Raw genomic sequence first — 27,671 nt, 5'->3', positions numbered from 1 at the left:
TTCATCCATGACTAGAATGCCTATAGGCTTCTGGCTATTTTATGAACTGATGTTTTCATTTTATTGATCATTGCCTCTCCTGGAAGCAATGTTTGCTGGATTGTTACTTAGAGGGAATCTCATCTTAGCTGTAGTCTTTCATGTTACTCTCTTTATTACCATTATATCTGTTTTATATATCCTTTGTATGAATATGTTGAGCCCTTTCCATTAGATTGTAAGTTCCTTGAGAATAATAATTCATTTAGGTCTTTTTTCACCAGCACTTGACCATAATTCCTAGGACAGAGTAGGCATTCAACAAATGCTTATTGGTTAAAGTTTATTTATTGACTAGAAAATCCTTGGAAAGTTACTCATATGAAATAAGATTAAAAGTTCCAGGCTCAGGGATTTGTATTTTATTCTAGAGGTGATAGAAAACCATTGAAAGATTTTTTAAAAATGGAATTTGGGTATAAAAATGTGTGATGGGGGGGTCACAGAGTTTGTGACTGTAGAAGATTAATCTTCCCCTCCATAGATGAAAGTAGGTTTAACAGATTGGTACTGGTAGATCACAGTAGTGATCCCTTGGTCACTTTTTTCAGTTTTGTGAGATATAATATCTTTGTTATCTTCTGCATCAGACACATCAGTCCCTCAACTCCCTCACTGTTGGCATATTCAGCAGATAATTCCTCTCAAGAACATTTGATCTTATCCAGCTGCTTTTCCGATTTTATTCCTGAACTCCTGCCCCACATCATTAACTGTCTTTTATACATTTTCTCTTGTTGGTTCTATAAAGATCTAAAGCTCAGCTTATTCAAATCAGAACTCATTTATTTCCTTCTCAAATTTCCCTACTTCTCTTGATGGCACCATTATCCTTTCAGTCACCCATGTTCACCACCTTTCAGTCATCCTTGACCTTTTCCTCTTACATCTCTAAATATAACCAGCAATTTCAATCTCTTCACTTTCATTGAGTGAACTGTATGTCAAAGAAAATACAATAAAACAGAAACATCCATTGTTATATCTCCATCTTGACTATATTCTACGTAAAATATTCTGTCCTAATAGAATCCCAAATCTCTTGTGACTAAGAAAGTATTCTTCCAATTAAAATTAGTTGTTCCCCATGATAATTACTGATATTTTATTACTCAGAGTTATACTTTCTCTTCATGATCTCTTCATTTACATTCCTGTTATATAGTTTGTTCTCCTGGGTCTGTCTAATTTGTCTTGATTTTTCTTCATTTTAATCTTCATACATTTCTCTGAATTTCTCATAGTTCTCTTTTATACTACTTAATAGTAATATAAAACATAACGTTTTAACCCATACCCTGATAGGTGAGTGTACATTTTGTTTCCAGTTATTTGCTGCTACAGAGAGTGCTGCTATGAATATTTTGGTAATTATTTGACCTTAGATTCTATGTTCATCTCCCTTAGAGTTTGTGCCCAGTATTGGTACATCACTTTCTTTTCTATTTGTTCACTTAATTAATATTGTGTTCTACAGTTTTGCCCAAAACCAGAGTTGAGTTCCCCAGCCTATATTTGTAGACTACTACTCTTTTCAAAAAGACAGGAAAATTTTTCTCTCTAATCATTCTCATTCTTCATAGTCTTTCAGAAATTGTTAATAGTGCAAATCATACTCACCATATATTTCACTATCTTGGTTGTAGTGATTTGAAATCATCAGTAGCAGTTAAGTGGCACTGTCTTCCTGAGGCATCTGGTAATTCAGTAGGCAGAGCACTGGACTTGGTGTCAGGATAACCTAAATTCAAATCCAGTCTCAGACATTCCCTAGCTATTGACCCTGAGCAAGTCACTTTACCTCTTACTATCTGGCAGAATTACCTGACAGGATCTACTGGAGAAGCAAATGGCAAACCACCCCAGTATTTTTGCCAAGAAAATCCACAAAGATTTGGACACGATAAAGGTGACTGAACCATACTTGTCTTCCATTTTCACTCTCTCTTAGCCCTTTTTCTTTCCCTTATGCCCTTTCCAGTTCAAAAATTATTTTCTTTGACAAGAAAACAATCAAAAGGTGCGCTTTTTTTTTTTTTTGAGTTAATAGTTCTGTCTTCCCTTTTATCATCATTGTCCCTTCCATTCTAATAATCTCTTTTGATACTCTTTTTTTCCCCCAATATAGCTGTAAATTTTTATTGTAGAGCTTAATATTTGTTACCAGTATCAACATAGTCAAGGATTTAACATTCTAGACATTCTTAAAGAACTATGACATACTTCTATTTATCCTCAGTTATCTGAGAAGTTCCATATTCTCTGTTGCATAAGCCACAATAGAAGTTTCATAACCCATTCACTCCTAAATCTTAACCTATCAGTTCCCAACCTCAGTTGATAATCTTCTTAGGAAATTGACATTTAGAAAGGCTATATAGTAGATAGATTGCTGTCTTTGGACCCAGAAAATCTGGGTTTAAATTCTAGTTCTGCTATTCATTCCCTACATGGCCTTAGGCAAGTTACTTAACAGAATTAGACCTTGGGTTTCTTGATCCCTAAAGTGAAGGTGTTGGACTAGATGATCTCTAGCTCTAAATTTTGATCCTCGAATTTGGTACACACTCCCTTCACATCTCAAAACTCCTCTGTATTCTTTGTGTGCCTATTCATTTTTACATCTTTGCTTTCTCTTTGTCGCTTACAAACTCTTTCGCTTTTTACTACAAAAGAGTGTATTCTCACACTCTTCTCTTAGTCTCCCAAAACAAAAGTAAAAAAGAAAAAAAAGTCCCTGAAATAACTATTTTGTCTCAACCAAAATGCACTCAGCTTGTTTAAGGAGATAACCTAAACTTGTTTGCCTAGCTTAGATCATTCTCTCTATTCTTTCAGCTCTATTTCCTTTATCACTGGATGGTAAAGCATTTGTTAAATGCTTGCTATCTGTTAAAATTAGGACTCATCCTTTAAATCTGGTTCAAATTCTTATTGTCTCATGAAGCTCAAATTCTCCCTTTAATATAACTTGACCTTACCTTCTTATGATTTAGTACTTTGTCACACTTTATTTTTTATTATATTTGCATTTGTTCCATAAAGTATCTTTCCTGCATAGCAAACTTGTGGACACTAATTATTTATCTTAATGATTTTAAATCTTTCTCATTACCTCATAGCAAGTAGTTTTCAAATAGTAGGAACTCAGTAACATTTTGCTAAATAAGTGAAATTCTATTCGTCATACTGCCATTTTTGGGTTACTAGGTTACTTGTATTCCTAAAAAGTAATTGTGATGCATTTCTCATGTCTACAACGTCTACAAACATTGACAGAATTCTGTTTCTCACAAACCTTTCATTTTTCTTTTTCAAATTTCAAATACAGCCAGAAAGTAAGACATTCTTTTATGTTTGGAATTATTGGGGGGAAAGGGGCAAGGAATCCTTTTTATGTATATTACAAGATTTCCTTCAACAAAGATATAATGTGAAATTTTGTGTATGTGGTGTAAGTTAAAAAAAAGTTTTGAATGAATTCAACATATGTAGAGATAGTGTGGTGTGAAATATGCAAAGCTTTAGTGAAATTTTTTTTTGTTTTGTTTTAGTAGGAATTGAGAATTCTCGGAGGGAGAAAGGCCTGTTTTATGTCTAATCCAACTTGCCTCCATTCTATAGAGAGCTCTCTCAATATTTTGCCTCAGTTTTGCATGCTATGTGTATTCATTTTGGTTCAGCGTGTATTCAATAGAGCACTTACACTCAGCTAGACACTAGGAATAAAAAGATAAAAAGGAAAGATCCTCGCCCTAATGTGGTTTAAATCAAATATATGTAAACAGATATAAAATATATACAGAAAGTAATTGTGAGTGGAAGTCAGGGGAGTTATGCAGGTCAGAAAATGTAAACAATTGGAAGGATCAGGAATCTCCAGGGAGTTAGAGATTTCTAGATAAAATGGATAGAGGGCTGACTGACTCAGCATTTAGGAAGACCTGAATTCAAATCCAATCTCAGATACTTACTGTATAACATGAGGTAAGTCATTTAACTTCTGCCTGCTTCATTTTAATTAACCATAAAATTAGGGATAATAATAACACCTGCCTCCAAAGCTAAGAAGATCAAATCAAGCAATATTAAAGCACTCAGCTCAGTACCTTTCATATACTTAGCACTTAACACATGCTTGTTTTCTTCCTTCTTCCTTCAAAAGGCAGATGTGAAAAGAGTATTCCAAGCATGGAGGATAGCCTGTGCAAAGGCACATTATTAGGAGAATGAATATCATCATGCTGGGAATAGCAAATAGACCAACTTGGATAGATCATCGTAGATTACATGGAAGGAAGTAATGTGTAATCATCCTGAAGATGAATTGGAGTTAAGATTGTAAATAACTTGAATTGCCAGAGGAGTTTTCATTTTATCTTTGAATCAGTAGAGAAACTACTAAAGCTTTTTGAGCAAGAAATGACAAAGATCTCGCTTTGGGAATATCAATTTGGCAGCTGTTTGAAAAATGAATAAGGAAAGACAGGGAGATCAGTTAGGTGGCTATTGAAATAGTCTAGGCAAGAAATGAGAGAACTTGAAATAAAATGTGATGCCATGTAAGTGGAAAGAAATGAATACAAAAGATTATTAGAGATAGACTTGACAAAATTTTGAAACTGAAATTTTATTATAGATTGAATGAAGAGAAATAAAGGATAAGAAGATGGAAAAGGTAGGAAGAACCAGCTTATAAAAAGCTTTAAATGCCCAATAGCAGACTTTATATTTGATCTTGGAAGTAATAGATAGCTATTGAAATTTATTGAGTAGTAGGGTGACATATTGTTGTTTGTCCTTTCTCCTAGAAAAGGAAAAGTGAAATGGGAAGATTATTTTGACATTTTGATTTTACCCCAGTAGAGGCTATTATGAATGGGATAAGAAAGCATATACTAGGAATCTTGTGAAGGTAGAAGTGAAAAAATGTGACAACAGACTAACTATATAAGGTGAGAAGCCGATTTTGCAAACCTGAGTGACTTTGAAAGTTGCAATATTTAAACAGTTGTGAAAAGGGTGTAAGAATGAATATGAATCTAGTTTTGTTCATATTAAGTTTGAAATATCTTCCTGGCTAAGTCATTTGCATAGAAATGTTCATTGAATCTCTGAGAAAAGATAAGATCACTTAGCAAGGTAATGTAGAATGATAAAATTAAAAGGTCCAAGACTGATTCTTAGAAGATAGCCATGATACTGGGTATAACTTCGGTAAAGATATAGCAAAGGAAAATTGGAAAGAGAATTAGAATTAGTGTCTCATGAAGAAAGGATATTATATTACTATGTATAGGCAAAAAGAAAGTACTGCCCTCAAAGAGAAGACAGTATGCAAAAGAAACTTGAAAAGAGAGAAGGGAATGAAGGCACGGGCAGGAACATGATTTCAAGGTCCAGAAAAAGTCCAGAATAGGGCTAGCAGTGGAATGAAAGCAATCTAGGTTGAACCCCTTCACAAAATGGAGGTTTCAGGCTACTAGTAGGAGAAAGTAAGCAAGTTTTGCAAAGAGAACATTCCAAGGTGAGGGCAGCAATAAAGGTATAATTTTGAAGTCCAGAGAAAGAAACAGGAATGAGGCAGAGGAAAACCAGAAGGGAGAGAGACTATTTAGGAAAAGAAGGCAGTCAACAGTATCAAAGGTTTTAGAAGAGTCATGAATTAAGAAAAGGCCATTGGATATAGCAGTCATCTTCATATGACATGGGTAGAAAGAAGACCAAGCCTGAAACAAAATATTCTGAAAGTTCAGTTTCAAAATTAATTTAAAAAAAAAAAAAAGATATAGAATGTTTAGTAGTTCAAAAAGGAAGCTTACTTAGCCATAGCATGAAAGAATACTTAATAGTATCCTTGGTTAGGTATATCCTCCTTAATCTCCAAATAGAAATGGATCTGATTAGCAGGGCAGAATATGGCAAATAACAATTCTGAAATAGCTGCCAGATCTGAAGAGCACTCTGTACTTGGGTTGGTCTTTTATATCCTTAAGCAACAGGAATCTTTATCAGCTTCTGCTTAGCTTCATTTTGAGCCCTTTAGACCCATCAAGTCTTAGAGCCAGCTTCCTTGTGTTTTAGGGAGAAAATTAGCCTTAATATTCTCTAAAATCATCTTAAATCATCAATATATATATAGATGGATATAAGTATGCAACATAGCCCTTAGTTAGAAGTGAGAAAAGTTTATTTAAATTCTGACTGACATTTACTAGCTATGTAAGCATGGACTACTCATTTAATTTTTTTGAATATTAATTTCCTTATCTTTAAAATGGGAATGATAGCTGCTATTATCTAATAGGCTATTCGTAAGGTTCAATGAGATATGTATGTACAGTTCTTTGCAAACTTTATGGCTATACACACAAATCTATAAATATATGTATATGTAATCAGCTTTTGTGATTGTTAATTTACTTCCAACTCCATGGGCATTTATTAATTACCTATTATGTGCCAGGGACTGTGTCAGTGAGGTTACAAAAACAATAGTCCTAGCCCTCAAAATACTTATAATTTATTATGTGAGGAAATAGCATATGCAAAAATGAGTAAGTAAAAAATATATACATTAAATAATTTGAATTACATTACATACATTATAATGTATATTATACATTAAATAAATTTGAAACAGCATTAACAACTGCAGGAATTCTCCCATGAGAGCTGGTATTTGGACTGAACTTTGAGAGGAGCCAAGGATTCTAAGTGATGGAATTAAGAAGGGAAAGAGAATGATCATCATCATTATTTGCAACTAATTAGATATGAATAGCAAAAGAAAAATTGAAAATAATTCTAGAAATAGCAGCATGGGTACTGAGGGAAATAGTCCTATCAAGACTATTTCCCAAGAATAGCATCCTTTTAAGGCAAATCACCTTAATTTACTTAGAAGAATATAAATATCTAAGAAGTATTCCTAATTAAAATATATATATAATGTTATGTATATTTATATGTTTCTATATATTAAGTGGGAATAATTATATAATTATTAAGCATTATAAATAGTTTATTATAAATATATGCTGTTGATAGCCTCTAAAATCCTATTTAGATGTCATGTGGAATGGATCCCAGGTTCTTGAAAGCTATCCAACCCTGGAAAGGCTTTGGAGACAAGACTTATTGATTCTATGAAGAGCATCCTAGCTAAATTAGAGAGGCTCAAATTTCTGGATATAGTTAACTTCAAAGATTATCTGACTGCCCAAACATAGAGTCTTTGTAATCTTCCTCTGTGGAAGAAGCATCTACATCAATAAAATCATAGATTTTAAAAGTATAGGATTTCTTATAGAATATCTGTAACACAAATAGCTCAGAAGTTCAGAGTTCCCTCTTGAATATTTTTTCCTTTCCTGCTCTTCTAATAAAAAGCCTAAAAGACATAAATGAAAGATTATTTTAAACATAGATGTGTGTGTGTGAAAATCTCTTATTAATACTTAATTTTATTTATAGCTAGGAATTCTTAAGCAGTTTCCTTATTGCTTGGAATTGTAATGTTTTCAGTTGGGGGGGGCCATAGGACTTTAGGGAACATTTTTCTATACATCCATAAAATTTTTGGAGGTTTGTTTTTTTTTTTTTTTTAGATCAAGTAAAATTCTTCCTGAGATTTCAAATGTACCTACAAAAGTTTAACTCATTATTCTTTTGCTAACTTAACACTGATTTGTTTTATAACTTTAAAAAATGCAGTTAGCAACAATTTATCACTTTGATTTAATTATATATTTGTTTTTAGCTTCTAGACCTTTTCCATATTGTAATACTCTAACTATACTATAAATTGTATACACATAATTTGTTCCCAAGTGCAAGTACTTGCAACTTTATGCATTTTTTCCAGCAAATGTTTGTATTTTCTCTCAAGTGCAATTTTAAATATACTTTTGTAAAAATGAATATAATGATTTTTGTTTGATTTTAAGAAATGGATGAAAAGAGACTTTTGGATCCAGGGTTGAAGGCTCAAAATGGATTGTGGGATTGTCCTCTGAAGAGCCAGCAGGTGAAATGCCTGAGTGACTGAAGAAAATGGGTGCTAATGCATCTAACTATCCCCATTCGTGTTCCCCAAGGGTAGGGGGAAATTCACAGGCCCAACAAACATTTATAGGTAACTTCATCAATTTTTTCTAACAGTGTTCTTTAGTGAATTTAATAGAACTATTCTTAGCAAAGACTGAATAGATGAGGTTTTAATATTTTAAAAAAATCTTCTTGATTGTTTTGTTTTTTCAAGAATGTTTTTTTTTTTTTTTTTGTCTGTATAATTTTTACACTAGCTAGACTGCTACAGCATAGCTGGCCATTCATTTTGGCTATTTTCACTGTAATTGTAAGTCGTCATTGCCATATTTATACTGTGAAAATCTCTGTTGACGGTTAAAATGGCATAAATAAACTTGGTTATGTTATCTACATGTACATGATCCTACAAATGAACCCTTTACTAATTGCACATATGTAGAACTATTTAAATTTTAAATTTCAAATATAATCAGGATTCTTGAAATTCAAACCAATAGTATCTGCCCAGAGATTAGAAAATATGTTGATGATTTATTGAATAAAAATTAGCACTACTGCCTTACAAAAGAGGTAGAAAGTGAATTATACATTCTCCCCCCAAAAAAAATACCACTGTGCTACTACTAAATCCAAAACTGGTTTCCTTTTTAAATTAAAAAAAAAAATTGCTTTTAAGGGATTTGAATTCTATTATGAAAGATAATCGAAAAGACTATTGAAAAAGAAAGAGGAAGACAGTTTTCATTAATTATTCATTTTCTGCTTTAGGAACATCATCCTATTCTCATCAAGGCTATGGATGTGAATCAAAATTATATAGTCTTGACCATGGCCATGAGAAGCCACAAGACAAGAAAAAGAAAACTTCTGGCCTTGCCACTCTCAAGAAGAAATTTATTAAACGTCGGAAATCCAGTCGCTCTGCTGACCATGCTAAGCAGATGCGAGAACTCCTGTCAGGTTGGGATGTAAGAGATGTCAATGCATTAGTAGAGGAATACGAGGGAACGTCAGCCTTAAAGGAGCTTTCTCTGCAGGCCAGCTTGGCCCGTCCAGAGGCTCGAACACTGCAAAAAGATATGGCTGATCTTTATGAGTACAAGTATTGTACAGATGTAGACTTAATATTTCAAGAAACTTGCTTTCCTGTGCACCGGGCCATTTTAGCAGCAAGGTGTCCATTCTTTAAGACCCTGCTTTCTTCCTCCCCAGAGTATGGAGCAGAGATAATAATGGACATCAATACAGCAGGTATAGATATGCCCATGTTCTCTGCCTTGTTACACTACCTTTACACAGGAGAATTTGGAGTAGAGGACTCAAGATTTCAGAATGTTGATATACTAGTGCAACTCACCGAAGAATTTGGAACACCGAATTCCCTTGATGTAGATATGCGTGGACTGTTTGACTACATGTGTTACTATGATGTTGTCCTCAGTTTTTCGTCAGACTCTGAACTAGTTGAAGCTTTTGTTGGAAATCAGAACTGTTTAGATGAAGAACTTAGAGCTCACAAGGCTGTTATTTCAGCACGGTCCCCATTTTTTCGAAATTTATTACAAAGGAGGATACGGACTGGTGAAGAAATTACAGACCGAACGTTGCGGACTCCCACTAGAATTATACTAGATGAGTCCATCATACCAAAAAAATATGCTAAAGTTATTTTAAACTGTATGTATACTGATGTAGTTGACCTCTCAGTTTTGCACTGCAGCCCTTCTGTGGGGAGTCTGAGTGAAGTTCAGGCTCTGGTAGCAGGAAAGCCAAATTTGACTAGGGCTGAAGAAGCAATGGAACTTTATCACATAGCACTGTTCTTGGAATTTAACATGCTTGCACAAGGTATGAAATATTTAATTTTCCATAAATATTCCTTGAAATAAGGATTTGTGGCAGACTCAGTAGTTCCATGTGTTTTTCTTTTTAATTTAGATATTGAACTCTATAGTTATGATTTCAGGAAATTGTTTGGGGCATATTTGCCTGGTCATCTATAACTGACTGTCATTTGCAGTAGTATGAAGGCTGAATGGGGCACTTGATGTGCTTTCTAAAGTGCCAGTTACTAAGCAGTGGGGAATATTTGGCTTCAAAAGAAAGCTGAAATAGAGCATATCCAGAGATCCAAAAGCTTGTTATAGTACTTCTTGAAGATGTCTGTGGCCCTTACCTGTTTATATTTTAAGCTAAGTCATTACTTAATGTATCTTTTTAAGGAAATGTCATGATTCAGCTCAGTATTACAGTTTAATTTATAATAATTAGAATCTTTTGGATATAAATCTAACCTAAAGTTTAAACTTAATTTTTTTATCTTTTTGTAACATGAAAATTATCTTGTTGATTAATAAGTATTTATTTGAACACATGCTATGGAGAAAGGACCATACTAGAAGTATCTGCCATCTTTTATCTATACCAAAAGGATTTTGAATGAAAACTTATGATATGATGTTAAATTTTTTAGTTCTATACATGAATAGATGAAGGAAAATAAAAACTTGATCTCATTCCATAGAACTAGAGTGTCTTGAATTTCACTAAAGAATAGATATATGTCCTTGACCATGTGGTGTTTGGAAAAGTTGAAAACCACTCTAGTTGACATCTGTGGGAGAGCACTAAAGAAGCAGAGATTAAATAAGATCAGATTTGCCATCATAAATTTAAGAGATATATAGATAAATTTTGTAGTAAGACTGGTAAGGAAAGGACATTATTAAAATTAGGCTATTTTGAGTTCTTAAATAGGAATAATTGTATTAAACTGACAAGTTATTATGCACGAACAAAATTGAGGTGAATAAATGCCCTAAACAGGAAGTAGGAGCAATAGTTAGAAGTTGTTGAAAGGCTAATTTTGTCTCTATAAGAGGAAAAATTTCTAACTACAAATTGTTAAGAAGCTAGCTATTACATATGAGATTTTCTATAAGTAATGAGTCTTCAAGCCGACCAACAATGACTTCTTATCAGGCATTTTTGGAAGTGGGATTCCTCTTGTAAATATGTTGACTTATATTGTTCTCCAAAGTCAGATTAGGTAATATCAGTAACATTAGGAGAAAAGTTATCCTCCCTAAAAGGACTTAAAAATTTGAAAGAATAAAAGTAGGTAAGCAAGTTTGTTCATGGGTAGGCTTAAAATATAAATATTTTAATTTTCATTATTATTATCAGCCTTAAAACAATATTTTTTTAATTTCTATAATGTAACATGATAACTTGAAGTTTCCTGAAATTAAAGCTTTATCAGTACTGAAATGTTTCTATTTCAGAGGAATATAGAAAAATATTTTTAATTCTTCAGCAAAAAGCTATTTCAATAGATTCCACCACAAAATAAAATTGACAATTACTGGCACAGTAAGAACTTGGTTTATATCATTATCAGAAAGACAAAATATTAACTTTCTAAAGTCTTTCAGATAAATAAAAGAGTAAAACCAAATTATTTTTACATTTAAATTTGCTGTTTTTAAAAATGAGAAAAAGCTTCAAATTACAATAATATTTAAAATAAAATTGCAACTTACCTACAACACTTGGTAAATGCTTTGACCAAGGATCCCTTGACTCTAATTCCTATATTTATTTATTTTTTTGTCTCAACTGGGATATTGTCTTAGCATATAAAAAAATAAGATATAACACTAATGGATAGTCTTAAACTCTTGACTGCTGTTTCAATAATTTTGGGTGTTTCTGTTGTGTATACATAACTTCCAATTTTCTTTCTTGTGTATGTAGTATAATTCCCATGGACTGCTGCTGTTTTGATTTGAGGTGGAGTTTTTTTGTTTTGGTTTTGTTTGATTTTTTTGTTTGTTTTTTAAGAGGAATAGGTAGTTGTTATTTGGTTTTGTTTTTTTTACCCTTCACCACGATCGCCTTCCCCTTTTACTCCCCAGTAGCTGTGATGATTTTTTACAACATGCAAAAAACTTACTCTTGATTTTTTTTTTCCCCTTTGAGGAAAATAACAGATCATAAGACATTTACTTAAACTGTTTGTGAAAACTCACCAGTATGTTTTCAGATTTTCTTAAAATGGATTAAATAACAAGTACATTTAAAAGATGTGTACTAGATTGAAAAGCTTGATTTTACAAGACTTTTTTAAGTTCCATCTTTATATAAGATTTTACATACTTTACATTTTACATGCAACAGTTTTAAAGATATTCATCTGATAGTATCATAAAAGTAAAAAAAATTTAATGATGAATTGTACTGAAATTATTTTTTCATTATTACAAGATTTGCTGAATGAAAAATGGTAGTTATTCAGTCAAAAGCTTTTTTCCTCCTGTGTATTACATTTTAATATTTTGAGAGACTGAATTGTTTCTTTCTGATATCCTTTCTCTAAACATGCCAATATGATCCATTTTAAGAAAATAGATATAATAAATAACCCAAAATCACAAAACTAATTATTAGATATCACCTTAACTAAGCTGCGGTGGTTGGGGAGTGAGAGAGACATCACAAAAGTACTAAAATATCCAGCTCTACAGAGGAAGCACCAGAATTTCAACTGTCTCTGTGTGTGTGTGTGTGTGTGTGTGTGTATGTGTGTATTCTGATGTATAGCATTTTATATTATTTTTATCTATTTATATATGTATTTATCATAAATGTCATTCATTTTTATACTTTATTTAATATAAGCTTTGGTGTCAGGTAAAATTATTTCCTTTATCTTTTTTCATTTATTTTTCTCTAAAATGAGAAGTAGCAGAGTATAGACAGGTGGCCTTAGAACTAGAAAGACTTTAATCCAAGCCCTACTTTCTGACATATACTGACTATGACACTGAGCAAGTCAGTTAAATTCTCAGGGTTCCAAACTCATGCTCCCTGAATATTTTTGAGCATTCTCCCTGATATAAGCATGTTTATTTTTAAATTACATACATGGACTACATGAATAGAACTATCAACTTTGGGAGTCAAGAAGACTTGAGTTTAAAACTGCCTTCAAGTAACTAAATAGCTCTGGGGTCCTACGCATACAGGTCATTTATCCTCTCTTTGCCTTGATATTCTCATCTGTAAAATGAAGATAGTATTAAACCTTCCCTCAGAGTTCCTAAATCACTATATAAATGTTAGCCATTAGCCATGTTATTATAAAATAGGAGAATTTTGCCATTATATTAAATCTATTTTCCCTCTTAACTATAAATCCCTTTTATTAAGGTATACTCAAAGCAGTAAGCCATTAAAGCAATACAGAGTATAGAAACTATAAAATAGCTTAAAGAATAACTACTCTAGAGCCTAGAAGCTTACATTCTCAGGCACAGCAGACCAATGATTTGCAGAATCAGCAATTCATCATGTTTAAGTCAAACAGAAGATTCCACACTTTCTTCTGATTAACTTAAATACAGTGTTTTGCTGATTCTGCAAATCATTGGTTTGTTGTGCCTATGAGAATGTAAACAATATTTTTCTAAATAGACATGAATTTAATTTATTTATTTTTAGGCAATTTTGAAAGTTTCATGACTTTATCATTGTCGTTGGGAGCATTCCTACTGCCAATACAGATCCCAGTTCCCCCCCCCTTCCCCCCCTCCCCTTTACCTTAGGAGATCTTTAGAAGTTCCTATGGCCAAAAAAAATTTCATTGCCAAATGGTTAACTTACAGAATTAGATTTTCTGATACTAGCCACCCTGCTTCTCAATTAAATGACAGACAATAGCCATGCTTTAGTCAAATTCAAGCATGACCAAACTGTCAACTTTTGAAAGCCCAGGATCATATCCATCCCACATTGAGACATCAGAATAGAACTTTAAATGAGAGGATACATCCAAAATGATTTATATGAAAGAAAGAAAGCTATCCAACTCAACATTATATTTATTTATTATTTTATTTATTTGTTTATTTTTGCTGAAACAGTTGGAGTTATTTATTTGTTTATTTTTGCTGAAACAGTTGGAGTTAAGTGACTTGTCTAGGGTCACACAGCTAAGAAGTGTTGTGTCTGAGGCCAGATTTATTTTCGCCCAAATACATGTAAAAAAAACTTATTTAACATTTTTTTTTTAATTTTGAATTCCAAATTTTCTCCTTCTCTTCCTCTCACCTTCTCCCTTCATTAAGAACGTGTAAGCAATTTGATATGGTTATACATATACGGTCATGCAAAAACATTTCCATGTTAGATATCTTATGAAAGAAAGCACAGACTTTACAAGAAAAGTAAAAAGTCAAGAGAGAGGGTATGCTTCAATCACATTTAGATTCTGTCACTTCTTTCTATAGAGATGTATATAGCATTTTTCATCATCAGTCTTTCACTTCTCTTAGATCATTGCATTGCTAAGAATAGTTAAATCATTCCCCATTAATCATCATACAAAATTACTGTTACTGTGTATGTTGTTCTCTTGATTCTGCTTATTTTACTTTGCATCAGTTCATATAAGTCTACAGATTTTTCTAAGAGCATTCTGCTCATCATTTCTTATATAACAATAGTATTCCATCACAATTATATACAACTTGTTCAGCCATTTCTCAATTGATGGATATCCCCTAATTTCCAACTTTTTGCCACCATTAAAATACGTGCTGTAAATATTTTTGCACATATAGGTCCTTTAAAAAAAAAATCTCTTTGGAAAAAAACAACTTAGTCAAAGGTTTTATACCCCTTTGAACATAAATCTAAATTTAAGCATTATCTTTAGAAAATCCATAGTATAGCTATCCCATGTCATGGTTACAAAGCAGCGTGATCACTCTATAATAAGAGACAAAAAATATAACAAAAGACATTATAGGAAATTATTTTTTAGCATCCTTGCAACAAGGTTATGCATAATGCTTATCTTTAGCTACTTTAGTTTATTTTAGTTTCGTCATCTGATTTGGAAATTATCTAATTCTATCTATGTCCTTTCATTTCTAATCACTATTAAAAGCAGAAGCAATCCAGATTTCTTTTGAATGCTAGCATTCATTTTGGGTAAGGAAACAAGGGCAGATTCTGTTTTAAAGGCAGGACTTTTTGTTCTTAGAGAGTTGGGTTACAAATCTAGGATAGTGAGGGGGTTTTGTCTACATATTTGCAGTGACATAATTGACTACAACTAAGATCTACTTAGCTGAAATTGCTTATTATTCTTGCCTACAGTAATACACATTTATTTGCAAGGGAGATGTAGTAGAAAGTCATATAAGATTAGCATAGGAAATATTTAAACTCTAGTGAAAAACTAAGATTCAAAAATGAAAAATAAAATTGGCTTCTCCTTCAAACATCCTAATTTCCATAAGAGATATATAAAACTGGCTAAATACTATGCCTAGATATATAGCAGAGTCAAAACTTTTGGATCCCAATTGAATAAGGTGATCTCTGAGGTTGCTTCCAAACCTGAAATTCTGTGATTCTATGACTTGTACTTATAATCCATAGTCATGTGATAATAGGGACAGAGATCACTTTTAGTTAGGGAGAGCAGAGTTCTTGTAAGACAGAGATTTCGTACTGGACTTTCTCTTCATTACCCTTCTCCCTCTCATCCCCACTTCTCCTCGGGAGGCAATTGGGATTAAGTGACTTGTTCAGGGTCACATAGCTAGGAAGTGTTAAGTTTCTGAGACTAGATTTGAACTCAGATCCTCCTGACTTCAGGACTGATGCTCTATCCACTGCATCAGTTAGCTGCCCCAGAGCTGGACCTTTTAAGAGAAAGACTACAGTAGACAGAGAAAAGGAAGTAGTGTGGGAATACAAAGATGTGATAGAATATGGGAAACTGTTGGTACAAAATTGTACTCTTCAGAGTTATCCCTTAATTTTCCTGTTTATTACTGACTATCCTTTTCTCCTGAATCTCTTTCTTATCTTGAGTTTTTTGTAATATTGATTTCTCTTTTCTCCACTGTATCAGTTAGCTGCCCCAGAACTGAACCTTTTAAGAGAAAGACTACAGTAGACAGAGAAAAGGAAGTAGTGGGAATACAAAGATATGATAGAATATAGGAAACTGTTGGTACAAAATTGTACTCTTCAGAGTTATCCCTTAATTTTCCTGTTTATTACTGACTATCCTATTCTCCTGAATCTCTTTCTTATCTTGAGTTTTTTGTAATACTGATTTCTCTTTTCTATCTCATACTTTATCTGTGAGTAGAACCCTAGACTTCTATCTGGGACTCTCTTCTACACACTCTGTTTTGGTATCTTCAGTAGTTCTCCTAAGTCTAATTATTTTTATATAGATACACTCATACACACATTATATTCTGCCTTAGTCTTTTCTTTTAAATATATATTATAATCATGTTATTAACAACAGCTATTATTTTCCATAAGGGCATTTTAAAAATAACAGTGCAGCTTTTCCCCTTACTATTTAAACTCAACACTAAGAGAATTTTAATTAAAACTAACTCAATTAACAGTGCAATCAAACCAATATTGTTTAGACTATTCTAAAATTGCAACAATATTTAAAAATAAGTTCTAGGAATTTTGTTGTGAGTAGTATAACAATCATTTTTTAAAATTCAGTGATACAAAAGTAGACCATTAAAATCATCAGATCTGAGCAACAAATAATGAATTAAAATGAGTTAATAAAACTGGACCATAATTTTGCATCCTGCTGTAAAGCCATATGTCAGTAACATTTTGACAGAGGATTGAAAAGTGTAATCAATAATAGATGATGTTTACATAACACTTTAAAGTTTATACTAAACTGAGAAATAATTAAGATGCTCTGATATTAGTAAGCAATTTTATTCTAACAAAATTCTCATAGCTTGTAATCACTTGCTAGATACTTCTTTGCAAGTAAAAATCTGAGATTAATTCTCACATTACTATTAAATCAATCATACCCAAGGCTATTTATAGTTTGACTTATAGTTGCTTGAATTTAAAAATCTCTTTCAGAGATTGATTATGTGCTCCCACACATAAATGACCTTGGTCTTTCTACTGAGCTCCCACATCAGTTGTAGAGACAAATGATCAGACACAGAAAAATGCATGTCCTGTAGACATCTCAAATGCAGCAAGTCCAAAATGGAATTGATCTTCATTCCCCAAATCCATCATTCTTTAAGCTTTCCTCTTTTTGACTAGACATATAGAACTGGATACCTTGTAGACATTTTAAATTCAAAATGTCCGGGAGGCAGCTAGGTAGTGCAGTGGATAGAACACCAGCCCTGGAGTCAGGAGGAGCTGAGTTCAAATCTGGTCTCAGATACTTAACATTTTCTAGCTGTGTGACCCTGGGTAAGTCACTTAACCCAATTAAGCAAAAAAAAAAAGTCCAAAACTGAACTCATTTTCTTGACCTATAACACCCACCCCCACCCCCCTTTCCATTTTCTTATTACTATATAAAGGTACTACCATTCTTCTTCAGGACTCAGACTCAAAATCTCATTGTCATCCTGGATATTGCACTGTCTCTTACTAATGTACTCCCATCTCCTCCTCCCCATATTCAATAGATTTCCAAGACCTATTTATTTAACCTTTATAGCATCTCTTGGTAATGCTCCCTTCTCTCTCCTAATACTGCTTTCACACCAGGATAGACCATCGTCTCAAACCTTACAACAAACTGCTGATTAGTCTGCCAGCCACAAAAATCTTTACTCTTTCCAGTCCATTTTCCATTCAGCCACCCAGGCGATTTTATCTTATCATCCTCCTACTCGATAACTCCAACTTCCTATCACCTCCACAATCAAATGTAAAACCCTTGCTTAGCATTAAAAGTTTTTCATAACATTTTATTCCCACCTTTTTAGTCTTCTTAAATCTTAGCCATTCCCTCACTTCTAGACTGAAGTCTGGCCTCTCATCTCTCAACACCAATTATTTTCTCTGGCTGTCCCCCAAGCCGATAATCTCCTCTCTCCTTATCTCTCTGTCTCTGGCTTCCTTTAAGTCTCAGCTAAAATCTGTAGTGTTTTTTTTCCCTCTTCTTTAAAATAATATAAATGAAGGTTTTTTTCTGGGTGATAGCAGGTTTCTCGAGGAGATTTTCTGGAGGCAGCCTTAGTATCAGTTCAGATCAATAATTACCCCAAGTGCAGATAGCTGGTAAAAAATACAAAGGTTTATTTCTCCTTCCAAGTCTTGTCTCTTTCCTTGGGCCCGGATAGCTAGATTCTTAGAGGCCTATCTCTCTACTTGGTTCCAAGAGCTCCCTCCGAATGTCTCCAGATCCAGAGGTTTGTTCTTCAGCCTCTGCCTCTGCTTTCTTCAACCTCCAGCCAGCACAAAGATGAATCTGTCTCTCTTGCCTTCTCAAGTAATTCTCTCCTGGCTCTAGCTCAACTTCGGCTCGTGGCTTCTTCTGACTTGAAGCCTTTTCTGATTCTTCATAATTCTAGTGCCTTCTCTCTGTTGATTATTTCCCACTTTCCGATGAGGGCATCTTTCTAGTACTAGCGTCCGTAACCTTGACTCCTCACCATTTTGGCTATTTTAAATTAGTTGCCAAATCTCCCTCCACAAAATCCCTTGCTTACATCCATTACCTTCTTTCCATTCAGATAGCCCATGCTCTGGTTCACAATCTCCCTTTTACCTCCAGCATTAAATACAAATACTTTTAACATTTAAAGCCTTTCTCCATCAGTTTACACTTTATCTTTTCAACCTTATTATAATTCCTTTCACACACTTTACATTGTAGCCAAACTGAGACGCATGCTGTTCTTTGTATATGTATTTCATTTCCTATCTCCCTGCCTTTGTATGGGCTGCCCCTCATGGCTGGGCTGCATGTTACTCTCACCTCTTCCTCCTAGAATCTTGAACTTAGTTTGTAACTATCTAATTGCAGCCTTTTCTTAGCCTCTCAGCTTCTAATTCCTACCCCTTCTCTAGATTGCCTTCTAATTATTTTTTTGTAATAAAAATTGTAGATCTAGAGCCGGAAAGAATCTCAGAGAAAACTTAGTACAATCATCTCATTTTTTCAGAAGAGGCAGCCCAGGGAAATTAAGGCATTTGCCTATAGTCACACAGATAATATCAGAGGTAGTTAATTTCATGGTATCTGTGTATTTCAGGTGAATTGGACAACTAAAATCAGCAAACATAAATCTAGTATATGTCAGGCAATGTGCTATGTACTGACTACATATACAGACACCAAAAAATTATAAAACAGAGCTTGCATCTTATCAGGGGAGACTATATATATATACATACATATACATGTGTAAGATTTTTTTTAATATTTTAATTTGAATTCAGCAAAGCCATCTTCAGGACTTCTTGAATTTTTTTCATCTGCGACCCCTTTTTGCCTTAGAAATTTTTACATGACCCTGGATACATAAAATAGATATTCAAATCAAACATTTACTGATAATCATAATTTTGCAACCCCCATATTCAGTTATGAGACCTGATTTGGGGTTTTGAACCACAATTCAGGAAAGTGGGAATATATATCACTTCTGCAATTTGGTGGGTCCAACTTTTTTTTTCTGTCATACATTTCTCTGACGATGTCCTTTATGCAACTTCTTTGCAGTTTTTCACTTGAAGCACATTTGTATGGTCCTTTATAGCAACAGAATTATTTATATTCATTTTCTTAGTGATGACATATCAATACTATACAAGTAAGTGCAGATATTATTATTGTAATCTTAATATACGAGAAAAAAGCAGTGGATAGGAGACCTGGAACTTAAGTGAAATTTCTGAAATCCCACGTCTAGTTTTCCATTCTACTATGATGCCTCTTTCCTTTCCCTACTTAATTCCATTACATCTGATTTCTTCTGTGTGGGTATTCCATGTATAGATTACAAATATTATGCACACATACATACCTTCTTCCATGACTCTTTACATAGTAGATCTTAGTCTAGGGTACTCTTACACTTTTCTTCTTTCCTTCGTGAGCCTATTCTCATGATTTAAGCTGTCATTTCTCTTGCCTTTCTCTTTAGAGGCCTTAACTGCAAGAGGAAAGGATTGAGGCCTTCCAGCTATAGGACGGGGTCACTTATAGCAGTCCTACCTATTTGCCATAACCAGTTTCTCTCTACAAAATGAAGGGCCAGAGTAACATGCTATTCTCAGTGCACATTCTCTAAGGAAGCTAATAGGCATCAGAGACAACCTCCTTCCCACCACAGGGCTAGACAAAGTACCAGAAAGCCAGGCCCATGCCTCTACCTCATTTCCTGTTTTTAGGTAGCAGAGTGACCTCCTGAAGGATTCCTTCTTTATCTTAGGAGGGCAGTATTGTACATAGGAAAGAGTATATGGGATCAGAGAACCACTGTTCAGATCCTGGCTGTACAGTTACTTTCCAGGTAATCTTGAGCAAAGTCACTTAAAATCTCTGGATTTCAAATCTTTTCAGTTGTAAAATGATTACATTGGAGAAGATAACCTCCATCCCTTCCACCTCTGAATCTATAATCCTTTGATTTAATAATAATTAATACAACATAGCAATTATTTATATTATTTCATGTTATTTTATTGAGGGGCATGTTGTTACATCAAGATCAGAAACTATTATCCTCAGATAATGAAAGTAAATATTCATGAATGACAGAATTGTCTTCCTCTTTGTTTCACCATAGTTGAAAGTAGACAGACCTGAATTTTGACAGAATCATGGAGTTTGCCTTTAAGGCCCCCAGCTTTCCTTTTTTTTAGAACTTTTATTCCCTTTCTGTGAAACACCACCCCTCTACTCCCATCCTGTATTTAGTGACTTCTTGTTCTCTTACATATTACCCCTCCTTAGAATAGGAAGAGATTTAGTTTGATATATATATATATATCACACCCATCCCCTAATAAAGTACATATATAATGCACAACTGAAATATAGACTCGTCATTCTTCTGCATATCTCTTGGAAAACATAAAGACAAGGCAGTTTGGCTTAGTGGTTGGAGAGCTGGTCTCAAATTCAGGAAAACCTCTGACTTTATAACTCTTAGCAAATTATTTAATGTCTTGGTTCCCAAGTAACACTAGAAGCAAAACCTGATCTACATTGGTCAGGGAGTTCTTCAATAAGAGTTTCTTCCAGTGAAATCACAAGCGCACATCAGAGGACATGAATTGAAAATTAAGAACACTGAACAATACGCTGACCAATCATAATCCTAGAAAATTGATCATGAATCATTCATTTGTTAAGAGAGATGGCTAGAAAAGAGAAGAAGGGAGGAATTATGCCTAACTTGGGGAAAAGTAATGATGATGACATTGTCCAAAAAAAGGAAAGATATTAATTAATCAAACATTTGTAAACTATGCTGGAGAGAAAAGGTGGTAATGTAGAAGGGAACACAATCAAGGAGAGCAGCATTAATACTACTATGTTAAATTTATTATATTCTCCTTTTTTGTAAAGCTGTACATGAATAGAGGTAGCGATCATGATTTAATACACAATCATTTTTCTGTTCTACTTTGTACATGGAAATGTTAACATTTGCTTGTTTGTCGAGTTCACAGTTTTCTTTAAATTATAAGCTCAGTAAAAATACATACGTATGCGCGCAGCAAATCTGAAAAGATAGATCACAATATAATAATCCCAAGTTTATTGAAATTCCAGAAAATTTGGGAGATAGGAAGAGAGGATAAGATAATATAGATACCATATTTCAAGAAACAGTAAAAGAAAATTTCCCAGAATTGTCACATTTAGCTCAATTCCAAATAGGCCCTGCTTTCAAGAATATAAATCTATAGAGGAATATGGTATGGGTGTGTTATGTGTGTATGTGTACACAAAGTAATTCCTGAGTAGCAAAAGAGAACGTAAACACCTGGGAATATCAAAAAAGGTTTCATATAAAAGGTACTACTTGAGCTGAAATTTAAAGGGAATTAGGTATTAAAAGATACAGAGATAAAGAGGGAAGACATACCAGTTATGAAATGTGCAAAGGCAGAGTGGGAGCCAGCAAGCATGATGTGCTTGATATCTAGAGTATGGAATGTATGATGCGTTCCTCTATAAAATCAGTCTAGATGGTAATGTCAGAGCTGAATTGCAGAGAATTGTAAAATAACAAGTGCAGGATTTTGAATTTTGTTTTAAAGGCAAAAGGGAGTTTGTTTTGAAGGAAAATGACTGGTCATGTGTATATGTTATCAATTTGGAAATCAGAGAATTGATCGGAGGCAGTTATGAGGTTATTGTAGAAATCTTAAGTTAAAAATGATGAGGCAAAAAGTAAAGGAGGATTATAAATAGAATCTATAAGAACTTAAAGCAGAACTCAAAATTCAATATATTTGTTTCTGTAATTAGAAATCTAGTGGATTTTACAAAGAGACCAAAGAAGGATCACAGAAATTGGGAAATAATAAAATTAAGAAACATGATCCTCAAACCAGAATTGCCTACTCCAAATCTTATTATGTTCTCTAAAGACAAGAAATATTTTAATAGTTCTCTGGAGTTTTCTTACTCTATCATTTTGTAAAATTATAAAATCAAGGATCTCAGAGGCCATCAAATCCTCTTATATTATGAGAAAACTGAATCCCAATTAGAAAAAGTAACTTGCCTAAGGTCACACTGATAGTATCAGAAGTAGTATACAAAGCCCAGGTCCTCCAATTCCAAGTCACTGTATTGTTTCCCACTCTTTCCACTGTATTATCTCTTCTTTGCCATTGTTTGTATCTTAAATTTCATTTTTTTGTCCTGATCCTATAACTTGCATTTATAAAACTATAACATAATAGTGGAGAGAGTGATCATCGTGGATTTGTTTGTGTTCCTACAAGAAAAAATGTTTTTCAAATTGCAGAAAATAGGTCTAGGTCTTAAGTATCTACTTATGAAAAGTCTTTTGTATTAGTTACTTTTGAAATCTTGCATGTAGTGCAGGTATACCCTCAACTCTTTTTCTCTTTTTCTTGATAGTGTCATTTCTTTAATTCTATTAACATTATATGGATAACAGTTGAATATGAGAGCTGTGTATTACATATTTATATTCTCAACATATGACTAACCTACCTATTTTAGGCATTTTTCCCTCCTTTGTCATAGAATTTATTTTCCTTTTGTTTTTTAGTTACTCTATCAACTTTTGATGCTCAACTTTTTTTGATGCTTTTGATGTTTTCTCAAATGATGGATTTTGAGGTGCTAATGGTAACCTTTTAAGTTATATATTGCTACAGAGAAAATCACTTAGTCAACAAGTATTTATTAAGTTCCTCTTACTTGCTAGACACTTGGGGATACAAATAGTGGAGTTTATCAGAATTACAGGTCCAACACCATGAAGAGTAAGTTGTAGGATTCCTTGACGTACTGATGAATTGAAACTCCAAGAAATCTTTGCATTTGAGTCTGTTCACCTTTCTCCCTCAAAGTACTATATTGATAACAACAACAGACTTTTTTGGGCCCCACTTCCCACTTAAATCTGGGGCTAATTTGATTTGCAAACCTGGAGAATAGGGGATCCTGACCTTCACCAAGAGATTAACCTTAATGCTACCACCACCAGGAGGAATTCAGAGCTGTCCCCAAGAGTGAGAGTATAGAAATAGTGAGACGATCTTTTTTTTCCATAAGAATTATCTTGTAACTTCATTTATTTCTCTTATTGCTATCGTTATTTTGTTTTTTCTGGTTTTTTGTTTTTGAGGTAGTAAGGAATGGATGAATTCTAGGTTACATCTTACTCCTCTATCTTCATCTATTCATAATTAATGATTAAGAAAACTTTTTGTTTGGAGATTATCAGTATTTTTATGTACTTCAGGGAGTCATGATTTTATCAGTGGGGAAGCCTGTTGATCACCATCCTCTTCTTCATGACTTAGGAAATATAGTCTTCATTAGTTATAATTCCAGTTAATTTTTAGTCACTTGATATTCAGTTTTTTAGTGATAAAACTTTTTGGACTTTAGCTAGGCCAGTCTTAAGACAACAGAAAAATTATTCATTGTGAGACTCATACTCAAAGCCTTTCCCATTGGATAGTAACTGCTTATATGTGCATATAATTAGATAAAGTGGAACAAATAGAAATATTAATGTGGCATTTATCTTAAAATAATTTTAATGATCCACATTTAGTTAAAACATTGCCACAAATTAGAACTTTATCACTAGAGTTCTCAATCAAAAAAATTGATCATAAAAGAAAAAATGCAGATCTTTCAGTTATTTAAGAAAAAAATTTTTGCACAAACAGAATCAGCGAAGGTAGAACTAGAAAAGAGAAGAGTGGGGGGAAATAGTTGGATGGTGAAGTGATGGGGGAAGCATCGTCTTCACACTCTGCTTTTAAAATTAAAAACTCCTTCACACTGGCTGAATAAGTTGATTCATATGAAAGTAATGGAATATTAGTGTTATGAGCAAGCCAATTTTAGAAAGGTCTGAAAGATTTACATGAACTGATGCTGAATGCAACAAGCAGAACCAAGAATACAATGTGCACAGTAACAGCAACATTGTGCAATGATCAACAGTGACAAACTTGTTTCTTCCCAATGATTCAGTGATCCAAGGCAATCCCACTAAACTTTATATAGAAAACATCATCTGCATCTGGAGAGAGCTATGGAGATTGAATGTAAATCAACACATGCTATGGTGCACTTTTATTTTTCTCTCTCATGTTCTGATTTTTTTCCTCCCAACATTCATAAACATATATATATTTTTTTTTCAAAATGAACATACATATGTAATCAGGAAAAACTAAAACAAAAAACTAATTGAAAAACGATACAACTGCAAAGAAGAAAAATGACTTCAGGACAGCTGGGTGTCACAGTAGATAGAGCACCAGCCCTAAAGTCAGGAGGACCTGAGTTCAGATTTAACGTCAGACACTTAATACTTCCTAAATGACCCTGGGGAAAAGTTAAGTGACTACTTAACCCCAATTACCTTAACAAAAAAAAGAAGAAGAAAAGAAAATGACTTCAAGTATCAATAAACAGTACTTGGAGAAAAATACAAGTTGGGCACAAACTTGAATATCTGGAAGATAATGAAACAAGAATTCAAAAAGAGGTTTTAAAATATTTTAATAAAAAATATGTATTTTTATATAATCTATAGTGTAATAAATACATAATTAAAATTATAATATTAGAAAGGGAAATTAGATTTATGGAAGAAAAAATTGAAAAGGGAATTAATAGCTTGACATAAGACATACAAAACTTTGCCCAAATAACACAACTCCCTGAAAATTAGAGAAACCACTGACTCCATGGGGCAACAAGTAATATTAAGAACAAAGTCAAAAAGTTGGGGGAAGGGGGGATAGAATCTAAAATATCTCTGGAAAAAATCTGACTGAAGGTATTGATCAAGGGGAAAAACAAATTAGCAATCATTGATAGGACTGTATTACTACCATGACCAAAAAAAGGCTAGATAAAGAAAAAACAACAAAGTAAGCTTCACTAAATCTCTTGGAACCAGAGGGCAAAATGGAAATTGAAAAAAAAAAAATCTACCAATCACTTGATTAATCAGTAATCATTATAAGGGAGTGAAATACTTGGAATATGATATTCCAGAGAACAAAATATATAGGCTTACAGCCAAGAATAACTTATCCAGACTACAGAGTAAAAAGAACAGAGCTATGGAAAAACGTTGAAGTTGAAATGCAAGAAGAAAGAGAAACATATACAAATAGATACAAAGGAAACAAGGTAGAGAACCAAGCAAAGATAAACTGCTTACATTCTAATATCATCAGGGTTCATAGAGAGAGTTCAATTGGACAAGGTCTAGTAGTGATTCTGTTATGCCTTCATGCTCTTAAGGAAAGAGGAATATACTAGAGATGGGGCAGAAGGAAAAGATTAGGAAAAATTCTCTCGTATAATCAAGAGTACACAAGTATATTTGTAAGCAAATAAGAAGGAGGATGTATCAGGGAACAGCTGACCTTTGAACCTCACTCTGATCTGAACTGGTCAAAAGAAAGAAAATTACATAAACACAGACATAGGTACAAAAGTACATTTTATTCAAAAAGAAATAGAAAAGGGAATTAGAGGGATAGTAGATTAAAGGAGGGATTAATCCTAAACAAATCCATGTTAGGAAGTATTTGTATTTCTTTTTTGAGGTGGCAAACAATGGGAATCTTAGGGATGCCCATAGTACTAATAATGAAAAGTGCTACCCATTGCCTGATGGAAAGGTGAAGGCCTCAGAAAGCAAAATTAGCTATATATATATATGGAAATTTGTTTTGATTAATCTGACTTGTTGGTGATGGGTTTTGCTTTTATTTTCTCAAGTAAAAATAGAGTTTGGAGATAGGAAAGTGAGTTTTGGATGATTAAAACAAAATACTTTTGTTTGTGTGTGTGTGTGTGTGTGAGAGAGAGAGAGAGAGAGAGAGAGAGAGAGAGAGAGAGAGAGAGAGATAGCATGATTATATGCATATATGGAATTGGCACAAATTTATAACCAAGAGCATTCTCCAAGAGATTATCAGAAATATGAAGCAGTTCATATACTTTTCAAAAGAATTTAATATCATAAGTGACTACATAAAAGCATGCCCCAAATTACTAATAGCTAAAGGAATACAGACGAAAGCAGCTCTGAGATTTCATGTTATATAATGCAAATTGGTAAAAATGATCCAAAACCAGAAATAGCCATGCAAAGTTGAGCCTATGTGAAGTCTGACACACTCATTCCTTTTGTCTGTGGGGCTGTGAATTGGTTTATCTATTCTGGATACCAATTTGAAATTATGATTTTTTTTTTTAAGTGACTAAACTTGGACTATTTCACTATGAGGTATGTTCCCTACAAACATGTAAAAAGAAACAAAGATCTTATATATTCATAGTAGCATCTTTTATGTTAGTGAATAATTAGTTAAATGGCCACCCATTTGTTGGTGAATGGCTGAATTGATGCATTAATCTAACAGGATATATTGTGCAATAAGAAGTGTTGAACATTAGGATTGCAAAGAAGCAGGAAAATGTATGTCAATAGGTACAGAATTAATTAAGCAGAAGCAAGAGAACAATATGCATATTGTTCTGTATGCCACATTGTAAGAGTGGCATGAGGGAAGATAATGAAATGTGCTTTGGCAGAAGTGCAAGAGTCTTATTTGACAGAATATTGTATACACTGTATACATTGTCCTTTGCAATCAGTGTACTGATTATTTTTACTAAACTTTTTCTTTGTTAAAATGAAATTCTTAAATAAGCGGAAATGTTTACAGAAATTATCAAATTTTTTCAGATCAATAATTTACCTAAAATTTAAAATAAATACATTTATATATGTAAACAGGTAAACCAACAATTATCAAGTATAGCAAATGAAAAAAAAAAGTTGTATGTTTTGTCTCAATTCATTATGATAGTTCTATATTGCTTATCTCTCTATTAAGCTATTTTCTTCTGATTTAAAGAACTGGGATTGACTCAAACATGTTCATTTTGCTACTCTGTCATTAAAAGCCACAAATGTCAAGAACAGCCAGTGTTCTTATCTGGTGATGTTCTTATCTGATGATATTCCTTACTTAAATAATTCACATTT

The 27,671-nt window shown here is 33.3% G+C and overlaps 1 protein-coding gene across 3 annotated transcripts in view; it reads left to right on the top strand.

The window, feature by feature from the left end:
- BTBD7 (BTB domain containing 7) overlaps positions 1-27,671 on the top strand; it is a 70,889-nt gene that overhangs the window by 9,096 nt on the left and 34,122 nt on the right. For all 3 annotated transcript variants that reach the window (XM_051977370.1, XM_051977371.1, XM_051977372.1), the window contains exons 2-3: positions 7,989-8,176; positions 8,860-9,939. In XM_051977370.1, the coding sequence (XP_051833330.1) occupies positions 8,095-8,176; positions 8,860-9,939 (1,162 nt within the window). In that variant the 5' untranslated portion in view covers positions 7,989-8,094. The remainder of the gene's footprint in view (positions 1-7,988; positions 8,177-8,859; positions 9,940-27,671) is intronic.

The sequence above is a fragment of the Antechinus flavipes genome, chromosome 2 (genome assembly GCF_016432865.1).
Source record: "Antechinus flavipes isolate AdamAnt ecotype Samford, QLD, Australia chromosome 2, AdamAnt_v2, whole genome shotgun sequence".
In the NCBI taxonomy this organism is placed as follows: domain Eukaryota; kingdom Metazoa; phylum Chordata; class Mammalia; order Dasyuromorphia; family Dasyuridae; genus Antechinus; species Antechinus flavipes.
The sequence above is the reverse complement of the archived record's forward strand: the minus strand, read 5'-3'. Positions and strand labels throughout refer to the sequence as shown.